Source organism: Mandrillus leucophaeus, unplaced genomic scaffold, assembly GCF_000951045.1.
Source record: "Mandrillus leucophaeus isolate KB7577 unplaced genomic scaffold, Mleu.le_1.0 Scaffold65, whole genome shotgun sequence".
Lineage (NCBI taxonomy): Eukaryota > Metazoa > Chordata > Mammalia > Primates > Cercopithecidae > Mandrillus > Mandrillus leucophaeus.
In genome coordinates, this window is record NW_012107030.1 from 7,173,072 (window position 1) to 7,196,096 (window position 23,025).

Here is a 23,025-nt window from a genome sequence, read left to right on the forward strand (position 1 = left end):
TCTGCCAGCCTTCTGGTTTGCCAAAGGCAGCAGCCAATAGCTAGTCAATTGTGATCAACCCCTTGATTTGGAAAATCTGACTGCCTTTCTATGTCCCACTGCCATTTTCTTTAGAGAGAGAGTATGGCCAATTACCACAATTTACTATAGTGGTTTTTGTGACATTCAAAATACTTCAGTTGGCTGAAAACACTTGGTAAAATTTTCCTGAAAAGCAATTTAGCAATATGTTATTGATAAACCTAATATGGTTCATACATACTAGCTTCCGAACAAGTATGTATCCCAAGGAAATAATCAGAGATGTGGACAAAAGTTTTACCCAGAAATCTTTTTCACAGTGTTATTTATAACACCAAAAAAAAAAAAAAAAAAAAAAAAAAAGTCTGGGAACAACATAAATAGCCAAGAAGAGGAGAATAATTAAGAAGTTTATGATACATCCATAAAATGCAATATGCAGTCATTAAAATTATGTTTCTGAAGAATTTTTAATGACATGGAGAAATACTCATTTTATAACATTCAGCAAAAATGCAGAATACAGAACTTCATTAAAAAATGATGCCACTTATGTAAAAAGAAATCCAAAAATGTCTAAAGTCCTGAATAAAATATGTGTTTTATTGGTTATCTCAGGGTTGTAAGATTTTTGTTTCTGTTTTCTAAATTTTAAACAATGAAAACATTAATTTTATAATCAGAAAATCAATCTATAAAACATAAATAGCCATGAGCTATGGGGGAGACTAGCAGACGTTTGTGTGTGGCGGTGGGAGATGAGTGGAAGTGAACAGTAGAAGAGAAATGGGTCCTCCTTTCCCACAAGGAATATCCCAACTCCCCTGGCCCCTCTTCCACCTCCACCATCCATAGGACCTGTGCATGCAGGCATGCACTCACAGGCACACACACACAGACAAACATCTGACTGCCCAAGAAGCCTGGCTCTTTCCCACTCATGTTCGGGATTCCTGGCTACTACAGATGAGAAGAGAGTCAAAGCCTCCCATTGTATATTTTTATGCAAATTGCTCTGGCTAATAATGCTCCCACTATGAGGTCTTAAATTATTTGGCTAAAAGTAGACTGGACAGCTCTTTTAATACCCCTTTGCAGAGTTTGTAATGCCTTATAGGTTGTGACACACGTGTGTCCTGGTAGCTTTAGGATAATTCCAAAAATAAAACCCACCAATTAAAAGAATAAAGACTTGCCACCAAATATATTCAAAAGAATATACTGTGGACTTTGAAAACAATTTAAAAGGAGTCAAAACGTCTTTTTTTTTTTTTTTGAGACGGAGTCTTGCTCTGTGCCCCAGGCTGGAGTGCAGTGGCGCAATCTCGGCTCACTGCAAGCTCCCTCCCCCCGGGTTCACGCCATTCTCCTGCCTCAGCCTCCCGAGTAGCTGGGACTACAGGCGCCTGCCACCTCGCCCGTCTAATTTTCTTGTATTTTTAGTAGAGACGGGGTTTCACCGTGTTAGCCAGGATGGTCTCGATCTCCTGGCCTCGTGATCCGCCCGCCTCGGCCTCCCAAAGTGCTAGGATTACAGGCTTGAGCCACCGTGTCCGGCCCAAAACGTCTTTTGCGCACACACATCAGTATTATATGAAACCAGTTGACGCTGGCCTGGGAGTTAGGAGACCTGAGGTCTCATGCTGGTTCTCCTAATAATCATCTGTATAACCCTGGGCCAACTGCATGCCTTCCTTAGGGCTTCTGTATCTGTATGTGTAAAATGAGAGGGGGAGAGTATGCATTCATTCATTCATTCATTCAGTGAAGCATTGAGGGTAGGTGATATCAGGTGTGTGCTGGACATAGAGAATACTGTGATAAAGAAAGAAAGATGGCCCTCATTTCCATGGTGCTCTTAGTTTAGTTAAGGAGGCAGATGATAACTCTTAGTGAAATGAGTGGGCTGGAGAAAATGAGAGTGCACCCAATTGTCCCTATTAAGAGACATGGAGGTCATGGGTAACCTCATTGGTGAGAGTTTTAATAGAGAAGTGAGTGCTGAAGTCAGATTACAATGGGCTAGGGAATAAATGAAGACGGCAATAATAGATGCTAATGTAAGAAATTTTGGAAGAAGATGAAAGAGAAGGCACAGGAGCTAAAATAAGTTGTAAGTCCCAGAGTCTTCTCTGTACCTAAAATACTAAGGTGCATATCACTCGAATATGTACATTTAAACTTCCAAGGTAACAGTCTTGAACAGGGCAGCAACCAATTCAATGTATAAGCTCTATGTTTATATAAAAGTCACATGATGGTCTGGGCACGGTGGCTCAAGCCTGTAATCCCAGCACTTTGGGAGGCTGAGGAGGGTGGATAGCTTGAGAGGGTGGATAACATGACGAAACCCCATCACTACTAAAATACAAAAAAAATATATATATATAATATAATAAAAATAAATAAATAAATAGCTGGGAGTGGCGGCACGTCTGTGATCCCAGCTACTTGAAAGGCTGAGGCAGGAAAATCACTTGAACCGGGAGGTGGAGGTTGCAGTGAGTCAAGATCGTGCCATTGCACTCCAGCCTGGGTGACAGAGTGAGACTTTGTCTCAAAAAATTAAAAAAAGAAATTCACACGGTGGTCACATTCCAAATACTAAAAGGAAATTAAGATGTGGAATTATTACTGTGAGAAACTGTGTATTCTCAGTCTGTAGCTATGTTAAAAAATACAAGATGGAAGTGGCGCAAGACAGCGGGCTGAACAAGATGAACTCTAGTTGTCTGATCCTGTTATGCTAATGACACTGAACTTGGAAGAGAGGAAAGAGGACCCCTTCAGTGAGAGGAAAAAGCATCCGAGGAACCCTAAGCAGCCTGCCAGGCTGCTGCTTCCAGTAACGAGACTTTGACCTTGGCTTGTACCATTTTTTTCTACTGAAGATGGTATAAGTAAACGGAAACTTCCACTTATTATATGACATAGAAAAGACATTAATGCTTAAGCAGTTAGTTGCTTGGTATTCCTAGATGTGTTATCAAGATGACATTAAAGCCCACAGTGACAGCATGGAATTCTATTGCTCTAAAAAAAGAAATGCAAAAATTGAATTTAATTGTATAAAACAGTTAATATTTTCAATTAAAAGTTCTAGGTAATTCTTACATTACCAGTTTAACATTAATACTTTCTTAAAGGACAAATATGGTTTTATTTTTTAAAGAAAAAATATGTTTCTTTACTCTATGAAAAATAAGAATTTCAGAAAGGCAGTTACATTCATCTCTACTGATCGGAATTCAGATTTATTATGGTAAAGGTTTGAATTTATTTTCTCATTAGCATTTTATCAATTGGACCAATTAGTCTGAGCAAGACTGAAATTCCCAGGATTTCCTAAAACTGACATCTGTTCCCTTCTTAAGCTGCTGGTGACACACATGATGCAAATTTACCAATTACGAGACTCAGAGGCGGATGCGCATCAGCAGCAGTGAAGCCTTGGGTTTGAATCTGAAGTGCTCTGGGACAAAAGATAAAATCATGTTTGATCTTTGAATTACTCTTTAAAATCCCTGGTAGCTTTTCTTTTTGCTACGTAAAAAAAAAAAAAAAAAAAAAACCCATAAAACAGCAGATTAAATGTAAGCTTAACATATGTCATGTTGGTGCCATTTTTCCTTCTTAGTTTTCTATGCTGTATTTAATGCTTTCCTGTCAGGAAACACTAGAGTACTGTACAAGGATTAAAGGCATAAACTGTAGAGTAGACACAGAAACTAGGTTCATATCTTGGTCCTGTCAGTTATGAGCTCTCTAACTACTGGTAGGTTTTTGACCTTTGATTTTGCTAATTTGTAAAATACACACAGCAGTATACAGAGTTACTCCAAGATTAAATGAGAAAACATAAGAATATACGTATGATAGTGACTGACAACAGTAAATACCTGATAAATGGTGGTTTTTGTTTGTTTTCATTTTGGTGTGTGTGTATCTTTTGGACAGTTTCATAGACTACTTGAATATATTTTCTAAGTTCAGAAAAAGTCATAATAGGAGTGACATTTGCATTAGGAGCCCCTCTCCTTATAATTGTTCAGAACACCATGTTCATGTCAACATAATTTATGAATGTTTTAATAGGAAAGAGCTTCTTACTCTAATATTATAGTCTTGAGATGCTTAATTATCCAAAACATTTAGAAAATTTTAACAAAAATATGGTAGCACATTATAAGCACAGTGTAATTTAGTAAATATATATCATCTTGTTTTATAATTTTATTAACTTTGCTCCAAATGTTGCATTAGGAGTTCTACACTTTTTGATTTATCTATAAAATATGGTTTTAAAATGGTAGGCAGAATTAGAGAAAAAAATCCACAAACTATTTAAAAGTCAATACTTTAAAAATAAGGCAATTCTCATAAACAAAATAAAGATGAACATTTTGTTCAACAATCCAGGAAAAGAAAAAGAATCAAGGGAAGATTCCAGAGGACAGCACAGAAGCGTCCATAAGATTTGCCCATTTTCAGCGGCTAATATGTGAGTGAGTAGCCTAGCAGACGAAGCCTCATATACTTCAGTATGGAAACTCAGCATACGGCATCACACAGACCTGGCTCTAAAATCAGGACTGCAACCCGCTTGCTCTAAAATCTTAAAATAAAAAATGTGGGGCAAGTAAAGAAACCTTTCTGTAACCTAATTTCTTTACCTGTAAGATAGGGGTATTTTTCTATAATGGGAACATGGCTATACTACGTTATGTTTAAGAGTACAGTGAGACTACTTAATAAATAGAGATACACATACATATATAAAAATCGTAGGTTAAGTAAGCTTTTGAGGCTGGCCCAGGAACCATACAATGAAATAAATATGATTTCTATGAAAAAATAGAGCCTGTAAACTATAGATTGAACTTTGGAATATGACCAACTTATAAAAGAGTCCTGACAAAATACTTCTATTAACTTTTTACTTTGAGATAAATTTAGACATACAGGAACACTGCAAATGAGTACAGAGACCTCATTTGCTCTTCATTCAGCTTCCCCAAACAAAAACATTTTACATAACCAGAGTACAATGATCAAAATCAGAAAATCAACATTGATATACTATTATTGAATAATCAACAAACCCTATTTGAATTTTACCAGTTTTCTCAGTTATGTCTCATTTTTGGTCCAGGATTTAATTCAGGATTTCATTGCATGTACATGTTATTAGACTCTAATGTGCTATTTCCTCAGTCTTTCTTTGTCTTTTATGACCTTGGCACTTTTGAAGAGTTTTGGTGGTTTTGTTTTGTAAACTGTCCCTCAATTTGGATTCATCTGGTCTTTTCTTATGATTACATTAGTGTTACACATTTAACAAGAATACCACAGAAGTGATATTTTACTTTTCTCCATGCAATATGTCAGGGGGCATATGATTTCTCTATGTTTTATTACTAGTTATATTGACCTTGATCACTTGGATAAGTTGTGTCTGCTGGGGTTATTACAAATTTACTGCTTTCCCCTTTGTAATCAATAAATGTCTTGTGGGAAGATACTCTGACTATACAAATGTGTTGTTTTACAACATATTTTGCCCTATTAACTTTAGATTTCATCAGTGGTTCTTGCCTTTAACAATTACTACTGTGGTATTTGTCTAATGGCGATTTTTCTATTTCCCTTACTTCCACATCCATTAATTAGAATTCTACTATAAGAAAGTACTGCTCTCTTCTCTCCCACTTCTTTTTTTTTTTTTTTTTTTTTTCCTGCCTCACTCTGTTACCAAGGCTCTGAGGCTGGAGTGCAGTGGTGCAGTCTCAGCTTACTGCAGCCTCAATCTCTTGGGATCAACTGATCCTCCCACCTCAGCCTCCTGAATAGCTGGAACTATAGGCACACACCACCATGGCTGGCTAATTTTTGTATTTTTTGTAGAGACAGGTTTTTATCATACTGACCAGGCTGGTCTCGAACTATCTATTCTTATCTATTCAATCTTTCAGTGTGGACTCATGGATCTTACATTTATTGAGTACTAATCCAATACTATACTTATTTATTTTGTTCGAGTTGTTCCAACTTTGGCCATTAGCTGCTCCTTCAGGTTGGCTCCTAAGTCCTTTTAACATGTCTTTATAATTTTTTGAGTACTTATTTTCTGGAACCATTAGATATTCCAAGCTTATCTTGTGTTGGCCCTTCTTAGCCCTGGAATCGACCATATACTGAAAAATCCTGGTTCATTTTATTGGAGAATGGTGTTATGAAACCAAGAGATAAGTGCTAAGTACATTTATTGCAACTGAGATATCATTGCTTCTAGGACCTCTCAGCAGGCAGCATTAAGAAACATACAATTGTATACCAACACATATGCATACATCTGTATTTCGGTGTGCATCCACCTATATGTGAATAAACTCATGCTGATCCCTCTAATTCCAACCCAATGCCTCAGAGTTCATTCTAGTCTTCTCACTTTCCTCATATGTATCATTTTTCTCTGACAGTGAGAAAACTAGCTCTCATCATCCAGAAAATATTTATTTTGTTCAATCCTAGCATGGACATTAAATAGTGTCAGAATTGCTGGTCCATGCTCCTGTTTGTAGAAGCAAATATACAACTATAGTACATTCATATATATATTTTTGGTTGCCTTTAGTGTTATAGTATATAGTCAAAATAATCATTTTCTAAAGATACTTAGGTTGCTCTTTTCTTCTCTATACCCCCAGCATAGTTATTTATTCATTTGAATCCATTTAGGTTCATTTTTTACAGTTTGTATTTAATTTGGGTTCTCCCACATCCTAACTGATTGGGTAGGTGAAAGGTCAGGTTTTTTAAAGGGTCAGAGTTATATACAAAGGTGTACTCAAAGAAGGGTCCCTCCAACTCCTCCTTTCATGGCTCCATTTTTATACCCCATCTCGCTTTATTTCCTGTAGGTAACCAGTCTTGTTGGTTTCCAACTTATCTTTCTATACATCTTTTGCAAAATGAGTAGACATTTGTAGATTTCCCTATAGTCCCTATTTCTTACATTAAGGACAGACACTCTAGATATCTGTATGCACTTTACTTTTCTCACTTAATACATTTTGGAAATAATTTCATATGAGTGTCTCAAGGTCTTCCTCATTCTTTCATACAGATACAGTGTATTTCATTTATGCATGCACCAACTTCATTTTACTGCTTCTCTATGTATGGTCATTCAGGTTATTTCCAACATTTTGTGATTACAAAAAAGTACTAAAATAAATAACTTATGCATATGTAGTTTCATATTGTTGGAGATGTATTTTAGGGTAAATTCCTAGAAGTGGGACTGCTGGGTCAAAAGAGTACAAGTGAGGCTGTGTTAGGTTTTGTCAAATTCCTCTCCAGCAGGGTTGCTGTACCAGTTTGCATTCTTGAAAGCACTAGGTTGCCACACTTTTTAAATTTCACCAACATAATGGGTAAGAAATAATCTTTCAGTAGTGTTTTAATTTGCATTTCTGAGAAATACTTTTAACGCAGATGAAAAAAGCTGGTTGAGGGAAAGTTCAAATGGACAGGCAAGAGCAGCACAAAGAGTTAAAATGGAACTTAGGAGTGTTCTAACAAGACTATAAGTCACCTAAGAAGCCGAGCAAAACACGACGATTCTGAAGCATCAGGGAAGGTGAAAAGCAATAATGAGAGAACTGAAGTGATCCACTGGAAACATAAAGGGAAATTGAATATAACCTGTAATGCAGTAGGCAATAGGTTTAAAAATTTGGCTTGTTTTTATATGTAACAGAAAATACTAATAACAAATAATGCTTAAAAGAGACTTTCAAAGTGCTTGAAAATTTTCAGTCTTAAAGAACAACTGTGATCTAAAAATCCACAACAAAGGATACAGGAGCCAGATAGCCTAGCAAGAATCAGCAGAAACTATAAATGGATGATCCAACCAGCAGAAGCACAGTCTGGTGACTCATACCTAGGCCATCAAGAAAAGTGGTAGGAGCTCTGATCCTGCTTAAAGCACTGATAATAAATAATCTATGAAACATTATTTTTTTTCTTTTCTAATTTTTGTATAGATGGGTGTCTCACTATGTTGCCTGGGTTTGTTTCAAACTCCTGGCCTCAAGCCATCCTCATATCTTGGCCTCCCAAAGCACTGGGATTACAGGTGTGAGCTACTGCGCCTGGCCTCATTTTTGAGAAAAGGAAAAAGAATGGTGTTAAAAATGATCAAACAATGATCTTATGAACGACCAGAGTATCAAAGTGGTATTTTTATATCTGGAAAAAAATAACAAAAGACTGAAAGAAATTTGTTAAACATAGAAAAAATCATGTATTGCAAAATGACTACTAAGACTTGAGACAAATAGGTCACAAGGATGGGGCTGAGACAACAGGCCTAGTTAGTAGTAAGGAACTGATTTAACCTCAACAAAGTTTTCATTTCTATTTCATAAACCAAATTTCAGGCCAGAGATTAGGGTGGTTTATCATTTTTAAAACCTGAGAAGCATCTGTAATTAATTTATAGCAAGGTACATGACAAAGGGCAGTAGAAAGTGTGAATTTACAGCTAGCTTAAGAGTTGGACTCTGGAAAGGTAGCACCAATATGCACAGGTGAGTAAGAGAAGTGGAGGAAATAATTAAGCAAATATACTGGCCTTTTGCTATGTTGTAGGCACCATTTAGCCCCTACAGATATAATATGGGAAACATCCCTGCCCTTAGCTCACCTGGGTGGGATGGAGACAGTGTAAGAAAAATTTTATAGCAGTAAATGAAAAAAAAAAACAAAGCAGAGGACTGAGGATGGGTAGACATAGGGACAAGTTTCATGAAGAGGTGACCTTTTAATTCAAAATACTCTTGGTGCAAAAGGGGAGGTGTGTATATTGGAGAGGGGCTGATGGGTAGGACAATCTAGGCAGAGGCAATGGTACCTGCAAAGGGACAGAGGTATGGTGCATTCATAACAAATGGCATTTTAAAAGTCCCTTTGGAATCCAGCACTGTGAGGCATCAAACATCTCCCTAAAATTATCATATTTTCAGAAAATATCAAATGGGTCACAGGGCACTAGAAAGGCATTTAAAAGGACAGGATTAAGCTTCAAATATGACCTTGAAACATAAGAGAAACTAACAAACTAACTGCTCCCTTTTTTGTGCAAGAAAAACTGTGGGCATAGATACACAATGCAGAATGGCATAAAAGGTCAGGCAGGGACAAAGGAGTCCTACCGAACTGCAAGTGGGGAAGCGGCCAACAGGTCAGGGCAGCTGGTTGAAAAGAGAGGTTAGGCACTGAGAAACAAACAAGGAGAGGAAAGCCCAAGAGGGCTCTTGGATTGGCTCTTCCATACAGTAGATGGTGGACTCCGAGGATATCTTTGGAGATTTTTTCCGATAAGCCCCAGTTTCCTCATCTGTCAAACAAATGGACAGAGTCCCTTTGTACTTCATGTCTCTTGAATCGATAATATTTGGGAAGGTTGAAGAGCATTCTGAGAGTCACCAGATGACTCAAGCTAGAAGCCAGGCTCTTTAAAGGCCCAGATGGAAGGACTGGGAGTGCTGTATTGAACCTGAACTGAAGGCTGGGTGGTGATTTCAAAACTGCCTTCTACCACATGATGGATTATTATAGGAAGTATAATTAGCTGTTCTCTATTTCTAGAGAGATGAGAACAAGAAGAAAGAGAACAAAAGAAAATGGAATAAAATTGCAGTGAAGACTGTTAAATAACAGAATGAATTAGTCCCGGAAGTCATCAGCATGACTTCTGGGAATGTCTTTAGAAACAGTCTGTCTGTCCAAGATGATTCTGGACAGGGTCGCCAGCTGTGACTGCACACAGTTGGAGGAGCCGTATGTCATTTCAGTGCCCTTCCTAGCTCTGTGTTTCTGCAGTTGTATAATATTATGCATAAATAGAGTAATACCAAATTACCCCATTTATACATTTTATGTATCTATTAATATGGACAACAGCTTCCTTTCCATTTTACCAGTAAAGTTTTGAATACAAATGTAACTCAGCCTCTCTCCATTACAGCTCTTCCTTCAGAGTTAATTGCCTCGCAGAACACTTAAGGAGTCATTTTTCATTGTGATGGTGAGCAAAGGGAAGGCAGATGGCACAGTCATGTTATTGATTTGATGATCCTTGCCTGGCTTGTTGAATAAATGGAACTGAATGTATGGTCACTGCATCCAGACTTTTAGGGGCTTCAAGGCTCAATTCAAATTATATCAGACAGCAGGTTTAGAGAACAAGAATCCATTTATTCCCTCAAGGCTTCTAAATGATGATCCCAGGGACCATGTAGGATTCCTCAAACCACCTCCCTGAAGTCCTGTGGACCAGCTTCAGTCCCAGCTCCTAAGGAAGAAGATGAGCTCTCTCAGGTTTACTCCAGTGCTTTTACCTGCATGAAAGCTTTGGATATGCCACCCATCAGGGAGAGAAGCCTGCTCAACTTGCATGGGCTATGCTCACTTGCAAATTATAAAGTGGATAAAAGGAGATAAATTACTCTCTTTTCAGAGGGCCATTAACTTTTTCCCTATAAGCTCTTAGAGAAAGATCACTGTGGCCTTAAGGAGTTAATATAATTGTAATCAACATTTACCTTTTATAGAATTACATTTCTACTGCTGGCGCTTGCTCCTCCACCAGGACTTTCATTAAGAGTAAGGGGACATCCACACTCAAAAATGCCTTTGGTAGATACTACGACGCCATTAAATAGCCTATGGCAGGACCCGAGATTAAACCAGCTATCAGTATAACATGAAGTTTTGATCAAAATTTGACCACACTTTTGGATTTGCTGAGGGACCACTGGCCCTATGAGGTGACCCCCAGAAAAATGTTTCTGTGACTAGAAGGAATTTGCAGGGCCACTTACCCACTCTTAACCTTTTACATATTTTCTCAAGTCACTGAATTTTCCTTTTTGGATCTAAGGAGTTCCCCTCTGTCTGCCTTTTGAGGGCTCTGGGTGGCAGAATTGTGCAGTACTGCCTGCTGGTGAATTATATTATTTTCTTTTTCTGGTTAGGTTTGTACAACATGTTACAATAAATATGAAGGAGGGGTAATATGAGCAGGGACTAGAACCAAGGTCTCTGGATCTCTCGCTCCCTGCTTGAGAGATCCAGATACCTTGGTTCTAGTCATTCTGAGACTCAGAACCCATCCATTCTTTTTAACTACAGAAGGAGGCTGCTATGGCCTGAGTGTTTGTGCCCCACCTCCTACCAAATTCATACATTGAAGCACTAATCCCTGATATAATGGTATTTGGAGGTGGGGGTCTTTGGGGAGGACTAATTAGGTTTAGATCAGGTCAAAAGGGTGGAGCTTCATGATGAGATTAGTGCCCTTATAAGAAGAAATTAGAGTCCTTTCTCTTCGCTATGTGAGGATATAGCTAGAAGGTGGTCATCTGCAAACCAGGAAAAGGGCCCTTACCAGACACCAAATTGGCCAGGCATCTTGGTTTTGGACTTTCCAGCCTCCAGAACTGTGGGAAATAAATGTTTGTTGTTTAAGTCACCTAGACTCTAATATTTTATTAGCGTCTATAAGCAGCCTGATGTAATGAAGGCAGCAACCTTCATTTAAATTCTCCCAAACCTATGTAAAGCAGGACTATTTAATTCATAACCAATTAAAAGTAATTTTTTTTTTACTAATTGGCAGTTTTATATAAACCAAGGTGTTAGCTATCACAAGAAATAATGGAGGAACTCACAAACTTATCCTTAACATTTATATTATTTTATTTTAAGTTCTGGGGTACATGTTGCAGATGTGCATGTTTGTTACATAGGTAAATGTGTGCCATGGTGGTTTGCTGAACCTATCAACCCATTACCTAGGTTTTAAGCCCAGCATGAATTAGCTATTTTTCCTAATGCTCTTCCCCTTCCTTTCCCTCCCCCAACAGGCCCCAGTATAAGTTGTTCTCCTCACTGTTTCCATATGTTCTCATTGTTCAGCTCTCAGTTATAAGTAAGAACATGCAGTAATTGGTTTTCTGTTCCTGTGTTAGTTTGCTGAGGATAATGGCTTCCAGTTTCATCCACATCCCTGAAAAGGACATAATCTCATTCCTTTTTATGGCTATATAGTACTCCATGGTGTATATGTACCACATTTTCTTTATCTAGTCTATCATTGATGGGCATTTGGGTTGATTCCATGTCTTTGCTATTATGAACAGTGCTGCAATGAACATATGCATGCATGTATCTTTATAACATAATGATATATATTTCTTGGGAAAAACACTCAGTAATGGGATTGCTGGGTTAAATGGTATTTCCAGTTCTAAATCTCTGAGGAATTGCCATGCTGTCTTTCACAATGGTTGACCTTTAACATTTTATTCATACCCACAACATTCTTGTTGTGTTGTTTTGTTGCTTCAAAGGCAGCTTGGTTATTGCAACACATTTTGATTTTCCTCTTTGGCTTTGTAAGTTGTCTTGATGAGTTTTAATTTTTTCCTATTTTTCTCTTTGACCACATTAATTATTTACCAGTCAATTCCAGCAATACCAGAAAGAGGTGGCAGGTGGGAAAGAAGAAAAAAGAAAAGAAAAATGTGTTGGTCATGTTTCAGTGCTGGCGGTCTCATTTTTCATTTCCATGAATTCTGATTTTTCATGTGAGTTTGTTTCTAATTGCTCAGCCTTGAAAGTATTCTTGAGTTAACTTTTAAGACTGACTTATTTCTGCAGCATGTTTAATTAGCCATGTTCGTTATTCTTTTTTTTTGAGACAGGAGTCTTGCTCTGTCGCCCAGGCTGGAGTGCAGTGGCGTGATCTCGGCTCACTGCAAGCTCCACCTTCTGGGTTCAGGTCATTCTCCTGCCTCAGCCTCCCAAGCAGCTGGGACTACAGGTACCAGGCACCATGCCCGGCTAGTGTTTTGTATTTTTAGTAGAGACAGGGTTTCACTGTATTAGCCAGGATGTTCTAGATCTTCCTGACCTTGTGATTGGCTGCCATGGCCTCCCAAAGTGCTGGGATTATAGGTGGGAGCCGCTGCGCCGGGCCCATGTTCACTATTCTTTAAGCTTCTCATCCTTATTTTCCTCTTTGTTTCCTTTACATATTAATCAATTTCTCACAATTAAAAGTGACAGAAAGATAAATTTAAAAGTCTGAAATGGGAGGACCATGAGCATGTCATTTTAGAGTGACAGTGGTGAGTAAAAGAAAACCCTTGTGCTATCCTCAAAACACAAACAGCTAATGGTCTTTCTTATAGCTAAGAAATGAAAAAGCAAAACAAAAACAAAAACATCTATAAAAAGCACTGTGATGTAAAAGTTTTCTGGTTTTAAATTCTTGCTCCATAATTCTTTACTATGTGGATATAAGCAAGTTACTTAATATCCACAAGTTCATTTTTCTCATATGTGAAAGAAAAGTGGTAACACAGTTGATCTTTGAACAAGATGTTCAGGTTAAAGTCCCTGTATAACTTTCACTCCCTGAACACTTAACTACTAATAGCCTACTGTTGACCAGAAGCCTTATGAATAATATAAACAGTTGATTAACACACATTTTGTATGTTGTATATGTTATATATTGTATTACTATAATAAAGTAAACTAGAAAAAGGAAAATGTTATTAAGAAAATCATAAAGAAGAGAAAATATACTTACTATTCATTACGTGGAAATAGGTCGTTATAAAGATTTTTATCCTAATTGTTTTCATTTTTAGTAAGTGGAGGAGGAGGAAAAGGAGAGGCTGGTCTTGGTGTTTCAGGGTGGCAGAGACAGAAGAAAATCTGCATATGAATGAGCCCACACAGTTCAAACTCATGTTGTTCAAGGGTCAACTGTACATACCTCATAGCAAGGACCCCCAACCCCAGGCTGCATGCCAGTACCAGTCTGTAGCCTATTGAGAACCGGGCCTCACAGCAGGAGGTGAGCCATGGGTGGGCGTGAGTGAGCATCACAGCCTGCGCTCCACCTCCTGTTGGATCAGCAGAGGCATTAGATTCTCATAGGAACACGAACCCTATTGTGAGCTGCACATGTGAGGGATCTAGGTTGCAAACTCCTTATGAGAATGTAACTAATGCCTGATGACCTGAAGTGGAACAGTTTAATCCCAAAACCATCACCCCTGCCGCTGATCCCCAGGTCTGTGGGAAAATTGTCTTCCATGAAACCCGTCCCTGGTGCCAAAAGGTTGGGGTCTACTGCCCTGTAGGGTTATAGTAACTCAAAGAACACTATGGTGCAAAGAATAGATTCACAACAAACAGTATTTATGGCTTTTTTGTTTTTATGTTTCGTTTTGTTTTATTTTTTGGGACGGAGTTTTGCTCTTGTTGCCCAGGCTGCAGTGCAATGGCACAATCTTGGCTCACCACAACCTCTGCCTCCTGGGTTCAAGTGTTTCTCCTGCCTCAGCCTCCCCAGTAGCTGGGATTACAGGCATGTGCCACCACGCCTGGCTAATTTTTGTATTTTTAGTAGAGATGGCCAGGCTAGTCCTGAACTCCTGACCTCAGGTGATCCACCCGCCTTGGCCTCCCAAAGTGCTGGGATTACAGGCGTGAGCTACCACGCCCGGTCTTCCAACCAGTATGTTTTAATGACACCACCAACAATTGATGCTTTTTAATTGCCAGTTATCTTTTGTGAGGTTATCTGTCCTGAGTATAACTAATATGTGGACATTTCCATAAAATTCAAAGTAATTTATTTTTCTGGTCATAAAGGGTAGAACTGAGTTGGGCTCTTTCAAACTTAAATAAAATAGTTAAAAAAATTACTATCCAAGGAATAAATCAGTATTCAAATCATGAAAACAGAAGATCTCTATGATTGGTTTCAGACATGCTACATTGGAAATATAAATTGCTTTATTGTTTTGTGTCATCTTTCCCTAATATTCTCATGTTCATTGAACCTTAAATCTAAACAAGTTAGTTTTCATAGATGTATTCCATTGAAAGTACAGTTTGGGGCTTGATTTCTATCCCTGAGATATGTAGCTTGATCCATCTTACATGAAATATAAAAACACAAAATCCAGTCTATAGGGGTTATGGGCTTGAAGCAAAATTTTACGTTGTAAAGTAGACATTTGTGGAGTATACATCTTTTGCATATCTTTTATGGTGAAGAGTCTCCAAAATTGTAAGATAATTTTATTCATCAATTAAATACTTATCAAGCAACTATTAAGTACCAGAAACTTGTTAGCAGCTAGGGATTCAAAGATAAAATAAGATACAGCCACTGCCTTCAGAGAGCTTACTACTGGGGAATAATGAAAAGAACACAGCAAGTTTGATATATGTTAGAAGGTGCAGATATATGTTAGAAGGCATGGGATTTCAAGACAATGAGGTCACATTTGTACGGAGGGGACTGAAAAGGTCTCACGGAAGAGGAAATACCATTTGAACCAGGCTTTGAAAACAAGCAGCTAACAGAGAGGATTTCAGGTACAAGAAACAACAGTATGGCAGACCACACCTGCACTCAGAGAATCATAAGAAAAATATGTATGGAATGATAGGCCCAGCAGCCATCACAAAGATATTTATCTAGTCATTTTTCTCATGTTGTAGATGAAGAAACTGAAGGCCTGAGAGTTTAAAATAATTGTCCAAGGACCCCCATGTAGCCAGTGGTGCTGCGCAGGTAGGCTTAGGACTCTGAGGTGCTAAACCCGGACGGGAAGTTGAGGAGAGGTCAGAGAGGACCCTTCATGCCAGAGTAAACGTCTGGACCTATTTCAACAGGTAATGAAAAGTCTGCAAAAGTATGAGGAAGTGATATGATTAGGGCTGTGCTTTCCTTTGGGAGCAACCCAGGTGAGAAGCAACCACTCCCAGAACAAAGGATGGAGGGAATAAGAATGGAAAAAATAAGATGTCTTCCCTGTCTGCTCCAGGGAGAAAATCTATGGAGCTTCATGATTACTGAGATGTAAAAGGGCAGAAAGAGAGAGAAGACAGGCTAATTTGAAGGTTTCAAACTTGAGCCACTCCGAAACAGACTTTACAAAAACAGGCAAGTCAGGGGAGAAGAGCTGGTCCAGGGAATGGTGGGAGGTGATAGAGGAAAGGGGGAAGGAAGGCTGACTTTTTATCTGAACGGGAGGAAATCCAGGTTGAGATGCCGGTGCTCAGCATGTGAGAGGTGTTGGCTAAAGACCCACAGGATTGGCAGTTAGCTGCAGAGAAGTTTTCCCTAAGTGAGTGGAAAGGGTAAAAGAAGCTGGCTAAGGATCAGACCTGGGGGAAAGCCTGTATGCAAGGGGCAGATGAAGTTGAGGATGCACAGAAAGGAGGTGCTCTACAGCCATTGCCGCTAAGTGAATTCTAAGTGGGTACCTGTGATGGGTCAAGGCACAAAACAACAGAGGAAGGGAAAGTTTCCAGAACGTGGGGAGGTGAAGTGGGGAATAATCGACAGTCAAACACTACAGAGATGTTACAATTGAGGAAAGGGCATTTTAATGACTATGTTTATCACTCGATTACTGCTGTGGACAAATATTAAACTTAGCAATTGTACATCTGTTTTATTTCACCTCTCTGTTCTTTGTTCATAGCACTTTAACACAACTTGTAAGTATGAATTGATTTGCATGCGTTGATTTGCATGAATGTTTGTCTCTGCATAGGCTGTAACCTCTATGAGGGCAGGAACTCTGTTTGGTTCACTATAGTAGATCCAGTGCTGCCATATAATAGATACATTTACATGTTTCTTGAATGAGTAAGAGTAGCAAGGGAGGATTCACAATAACTCTATTTTGGAAACAAGGGAAAATTATTTCCTTCTGTTGATTTTAAGGTCCTTTAATATCAGATATTTTTTGACACAGAGTCATATTTATTAACAAGAATCTCAGATATTTGTTCTTATCTCTGTTGTTTCCTGGGCTATCTGCCTAATTTTCTAGTTTATTTTACCATGAATGCCACTTTTTCTTTCTTCTTTGTGAAGACACATACACTGGCTATAAACAATATTTGTATTTGAGGTTAAAGGGCAACTAACATGCCAGATTTTTATAATGAAGTTTTGATGTAATTCAGTAGTTCTATTTCTTATTCTAGCCACCTCTAACAAAGAAAGTGCTAAGATTATATCAACAGATGTATTTCTACAAGTGTGAAGATACGGTCGCAGAATTATAAAAGAAAAACAAAGTCTGAAGGGATAGAAATTTCAGAGGCTGCTAGAAACTGGAAATTTGCTTTAAAAAACTGTCTTCAGAGGAGAAAGTACTACACTGTGAGCCAGCAGACCTGGACTCCATTTCCCATCCATCTCTGAGATTACGGGAAATGTACCTCTCACGGGTAGTGTTAGCTTCGTTTTACTCACTTCGAAAATGGGGGCACTCTAAACCACCTACCTCTTTCAAACATGCTAAGAAGATTTCATTAACACAATTTTAAGATTTTTTTAAATTTAAGGAGCAATGCTAACTATTTTTAGTCACTAATAATCAATACATATGAAAATAAAGTTTCCCAATGGCTCTGAGCAGCTGAAAAGATAAAGTACCACTCAGATGCGAGTTATTTGCTCTCCCCACCCCAAACTGGCATGACTTAGCATAATTTGCAGTATTAAACCGTGCAATGGGGTTAGAGTGAAACGCATCCTAGGAATCTAATCCAACCCCATCATTTTTTGCATGGGAAAACAGAAGACCCAGAGACTAAAAGACTTGCCCATGGTCCCACTGCTAGTTAGTGACAGAGCTACGTCTAGATCTTAGGGCTTGTGGCTCCAAGTCCAGAGCTCAGATGTACGAGTTTAATTTCTTTTCCTGTGAGTTCATGGGCTTCTTCCTATTACATATGCTGAGTCATAGTTTCATTAGTAGATGCACCATGGCATGCAGAGATTTGCATTTTACCAAATTTCTGAAGTCACCGGCAAAGATAAAATTGTCCTTACTACCATAAGCCCACTGCTTAGCAGAGACCCTCTAGGGCCTTCCTCCTTGACTTTGGGTTTAAAGGTTTTTTAGGAATAAGGGCTATGCTCCATTATCTTTATCCACAGGAGCACAGTGATGACGGAGAGTCACACAGGCTGAGGAGCCAATGTCCCTGGGTTTGAATTCTGGCTCACTCACTCACTAGCTGTATTTACCCTGGGGAAGTCATTTAATCTCTCTAGAGTTTTGGTTTTCTAAATAGTAAAAGTGGGATAATCATCTCCACAGAATCATTAAGAGGGTTACACCAATGAATATATAAAGCACTTAATATAATGTCTGGTTCTCTTTCCCTTTCCTCTTTTCATGAAATTAAACCAAAGTTCTCTTATTGTTATCATTATAAACAAGAAAGACATCCATGACACTGTGGGAAAACGATTATTTTAAACATTATGTAATATGTCTAGATTATTCAAAATAATCTAATCATCCTGCCCAAACTTCTAAGGCTAATGTAGAAAACTTAAAAATTTCAAAACCTTAGACTTTCTAGTAGTATTCTTTTGGTAATGGTATAGTCAATCATCTATGAGGCAGGATCATGGCAAAATTCTACTTCCAGTTGTAGCACATAGCTTCTTTTCAGCAGTGGAGATTTGGGCCATTGGGATTTTTGATCCAGTGAGAAAAGTTAATCTGCTTCTCATTAGGAAGAATCCATAAACTATGAAATCCATAATCTTCCATCACAAAGTGACAGCAATCATTATCATTTTCAATTTATGCTTCTGAAGAGCTCTATTTACTCTGTCCACATTTCATCTTAATGTGCCTCTAAAACGCTCGGGGACCATGCTGTCCGGGGTGACTGGAGACATGCTTGGTTGTTTAGTGTCATGCAGGAGAGTTACTTAATGTGTCCTGTTTTCATGGAGATGTCAATCTTTCAACCACTTTGAGATCAGAAGACAAAGTGGCTGCACAGTGAACATAGGCATAAACAACAGCATAAATCCCACCTTAACCAAAGAGTCTGGCATGGCTGCTCACAGAAAATACAGAAATGAAGCAGCAGGTTTACTGGGCGCGGGAGCAGGAAACCTAATTAGTCCAGCTCTAGGAATGCCAAAAAGCCTACTTAATATCTTTTGCCTTACTATTCTAAGCCCCCTAAAGGGAGAATTTCTCCCAAGCACCTAAATTTATTGTATTAAAAAGAGATTAGTGCATGGGTAATCTAAGGGATGAGTCGGCACAGTTTTTCTTTTGACCTCTGGTTAAGACAAGAGCCATAAAGAAGGGAGTTCACACATTTCAGAAAGAAACTAAAATGGCCACGTCTAAGTATTACTTGCCACATATTGCTGAAGCAATTGCTGGTGGAAAGAAAATCAAATCCAAAGATAATGCTATTTTTTAAATTAAAAAAAAAATCACTAGCTGCTCCTGAAAAGAGATGGCCAAAGTAGTTCCTGTGCATTTCTGTCACTCATTTTCAGGGTTGAAATCCACTGTATGAGAGAAATCCACCATGCTCATAGGATGCTTTTGCCTTTGCCGATCCTCAGGCTCAACCTCCTTAAATGCTCTTATTCATGCCAACGGAGAGTACACATGACACTGACATTTAGTAAGTTATATTTCAAACAAAGAGTCTGATAAAAAAATTTAGTAAGCTACATTTCAAACAAGGAGCCTGATAAAAAAAATTTGAGATTATGCAAAGTACTACAAGAAGACTTTTAATCTATAAGAAGACTCTTAATGAATGCTAATTTAATAACTGAACAGAAACACTAACATTTGGAGAAATAAATAGCTCAACAGCCAAGAGAAGACCCCTGGCACCCTGTCCTTCACACAGTGGGGGTGGGGTCAGGAGCCTGCCAATGAAGCTCCGCCTCTACCTCCTCCTCAACTCCCCCAACCTGTCACCCTGTACAAATAGTGGAGGAGGTTCAAGAGAACACAGGGCTTCTAGGAGAGGAATCTGGGAAAGGGTAAATTAATTTGAACCCAGTTGCTCATTTTACTGAAATTAACTGAAGCTCATAGAGTCAAGTGGTTGCTAAAGGTCACATTTCCAGCCTACTATCATTGTCATCATCATCACCAAAATAACTTATGAACTGATTTCTATGTGTAGGGCACTGGGATGAGCACAGGCATATATAAGGACTTTCTGTAAAGATATAGAATAAACTAAACTTCAACAATGAGATAACCAGTGTCAGCATTTGGTTCCCAAGAGCCAATATGGTTCCCAAATAATCATTGGAATATATTTCCTCTCAAATGTGTTAAGTTTTAATTGGCTGTGTATACACTAAATATTTGGATGAGGAGTGAAAAAAATAGTCATTTAGTTCATAGATCGGTGTCAGTATTTTTCTTGTTCAGGGAAAACCTAGATGATGATATTGGAAAAAATTTTCTCTACAGATATTGCCTTTTTTCTTGCAGTGAAGTCAAGATATTTTATTTTATTGTTTCCCAACATTTTATTATTAAATATTTAAACATGTATCAAAGTTAAAAGGATTTTATAATGAATACCAGTATTCCTAGCACCTAGATCCTACCATTAACATTTTACTTTACTTGCTTTATGACATATCAGTCCATCTACCCATCTTACCCATCTTCCAAATTGATGGAGATAACAGATAATGCTGCAATTTAAAGAGTAGAACCACTGTCTTATTTCTGTAAGAGCTTGAAAAATCTACTAGATTGTTTTTAGAAAACAAAGAACAAGCTTATCCTGAATTATGTACACAGATACTCATCATAGTTTAATCCTCAGGCTCTGTAAAAAGTATGGTAAGCTATTTCAATCTTTTGTCTAGCTCTATCAACCCTGTAGACATTTTCAGTATTCATCCAAATGCTTGCTTTTGTAAAGACATGGGCTGTTTATTATAGACAGGCTCTCTGCTCCAGATCATCAGGAAAAATTACCTGGAATGCTAGCAGTAAGTAATTTTTATTCTTTTGCTCTACACTCTAGTATCCCCTCTCCCAATTATTCCTTGAGTGCAGATATACAGTGCTTTCTACATCTCACTCCCCTCTTATAACACCTATCTCACAGCCCTGTCATGAGGATCACATGTGAAAAATAGAAGAACATTTTAGAAAGAGTAAAGTACTATGCATATCTAAGATAACATTACCCTTAGTAATCATAATCCAGTTGTTAGAAAACACAGCTGAGGTAATGGTTCACACTGCTACTTGTCTCTTTCATATAAGTCAAAAAGGACTTCAAAGGTTAAAGGGACAGAGAATTGGCAGTTGCCTTCAGTCTGCCCATCTCGTGAAGGATCGAGAAAAACCTTGATGTATATCACACAGACTTGTTTTCATTAGTGAAGTGTTTGTTTTGGAAATCATCCCAGTTTTAAAACAATACTTCCATTAGCTGTGCAAGTACCTATAATTATCCATCTTATCTGACCAGTGCCAAACTATTTTACTTATTGCATCCCATTTACCTCAGAGGTGCTGAAAGGAAAAGAACAAGACATTCATTCAATGTATGAAAAGGTGCAGAAAATGTTTATTTCTTTGAATAAACATCCATAAGTGAACTTTGGATAGAAATTCCTGCAATAAGATATCATCAGGTACCATGAATGATGAATCTGAAGGTGTTGGAAACTCTTTGCTCCCATATATGGGAAAAATTCTGTTACATGAATACCTAACGTTTACAAGGCATAAAGTAGTACATTTTCCATTTTTTGTGTCTGGTTGGACACAAGTCAAGAAAGTGAGGAACAAATTCAAAGCCAAGTAGGGAAGTAAGAAAAGATAAAATAAGCAAGGAGGCCAGTTCATCATCAGTTACTGTTATTGAGAACTTGCCAGATTGCTGGCATTTTATTTTATGCTTAAGGGGAATTGAAGATAAAAACAGATTTGAAATCACCCTTGCCCTCAAAAAGCATTCATTCCAGAGTGGTTGGAGAGAGAAAATAATCAGGAGACAGAAAAATTCAAAATTATAAAGATGGAATAGTCTATGCAAAAAGAGAGAAATAAGTGTGGTCTGCAATTTAAGTATGATTTATATTCCACATTGAGCATGCTTAGAATGTGGACAACACCACCACAATGAGCAGACGTCTAAGAGGACAGGTATAATTATCTTCAACTCAAAAACATGCTTTTCCTACAGGAAAAGGCTCAGAACAAAGGCTGGCTGTGCCCACCTAAGACAGAGGGTTCCCCTGGCCCATGAACTCCAGTTGGTGCTGAAAGCAAGGGCATATCTTAAACCTACTGAGATGATTGCATGAAGCTGTCATCCTCTGATGCCACTCAACATTCCAAACATACATGTTCCCTAGTTTGGTTCCATATTCACAAAGCAAATTTCTAATCATATTTATAATTTGGTTTCCAACATGCCACACATACCGGAAGAAAGGAAGCTGGCTGGAAGGGTCTAGAACACGGTGGCCCTGCTAATGAGATTTCTCATTGTAATACCAGCAATTAATGCAGGTGTATGTGTGAACATTCATACATGTGTGTATTATACAGAAATACACACATATTCAACATGTGTTTTTCAGAGAAACACTAGGAAATCTCCATTTATAACAATGCAGCTATCTAGATAGTTGGGTAAAAGTTTGTATTCTCATAAAATTTTACCATGCTCTAAATTAGAACCTTGTAAAGATCCTTACTGTGCTATTTAGTGGCATTGTTTATCTCTTCTGTTCAGTCTACAAGTTCTGCTTAACTGCTGAAGGCTCCTCATTTATCATACCTGACTGCCCAGGGGGAGGGGCACCTGATGATCCTCGTGGTAGACAAAGAAACACAGTCAGAACAGCAGCTCTGTTCCCAGCACAAGGTTCAATGGCGATTGGCTTGGGTGCCCCCTGAAAAAGAAAACCCACTTTAAGTTTGCACAATTGACATAGCATTGCTATTTTAATTTTCATCTTATCTATCCTTTAGGTAGCTGTGCTGTACATTCCTACTTGTTCAGGACACACCATGTGTTATTTTAACACTAGCTCCTTGCACACTATAGATGTGCACTTGG

At 38.2% G+C, this 23,025-nt stretch overlaps 1 protein-coding gene across 1 annotated transcript in view; it reads right to left on the reverse strand.

Moving 5' to 3' along the window:
- Positions 1 to 23,025, reverse strand: part of LOC105554606 (attractin-like protein 1) — a 244,961-nt gene that overhangs the window by 84,458 nt on the left and 137,478 nt on the right. Inside the window, exon 3 of the mRNA XM_012001147.1 lies at positions 22,744 to 22,858. Coding sequence (XP_011856537.1) covers positions 22,744 to 22,858 — 115 coding nt within the window. The remainder of the gene's footprint in view (positions 1 to 22,743; positions 22,859 to 23,025) is intronic.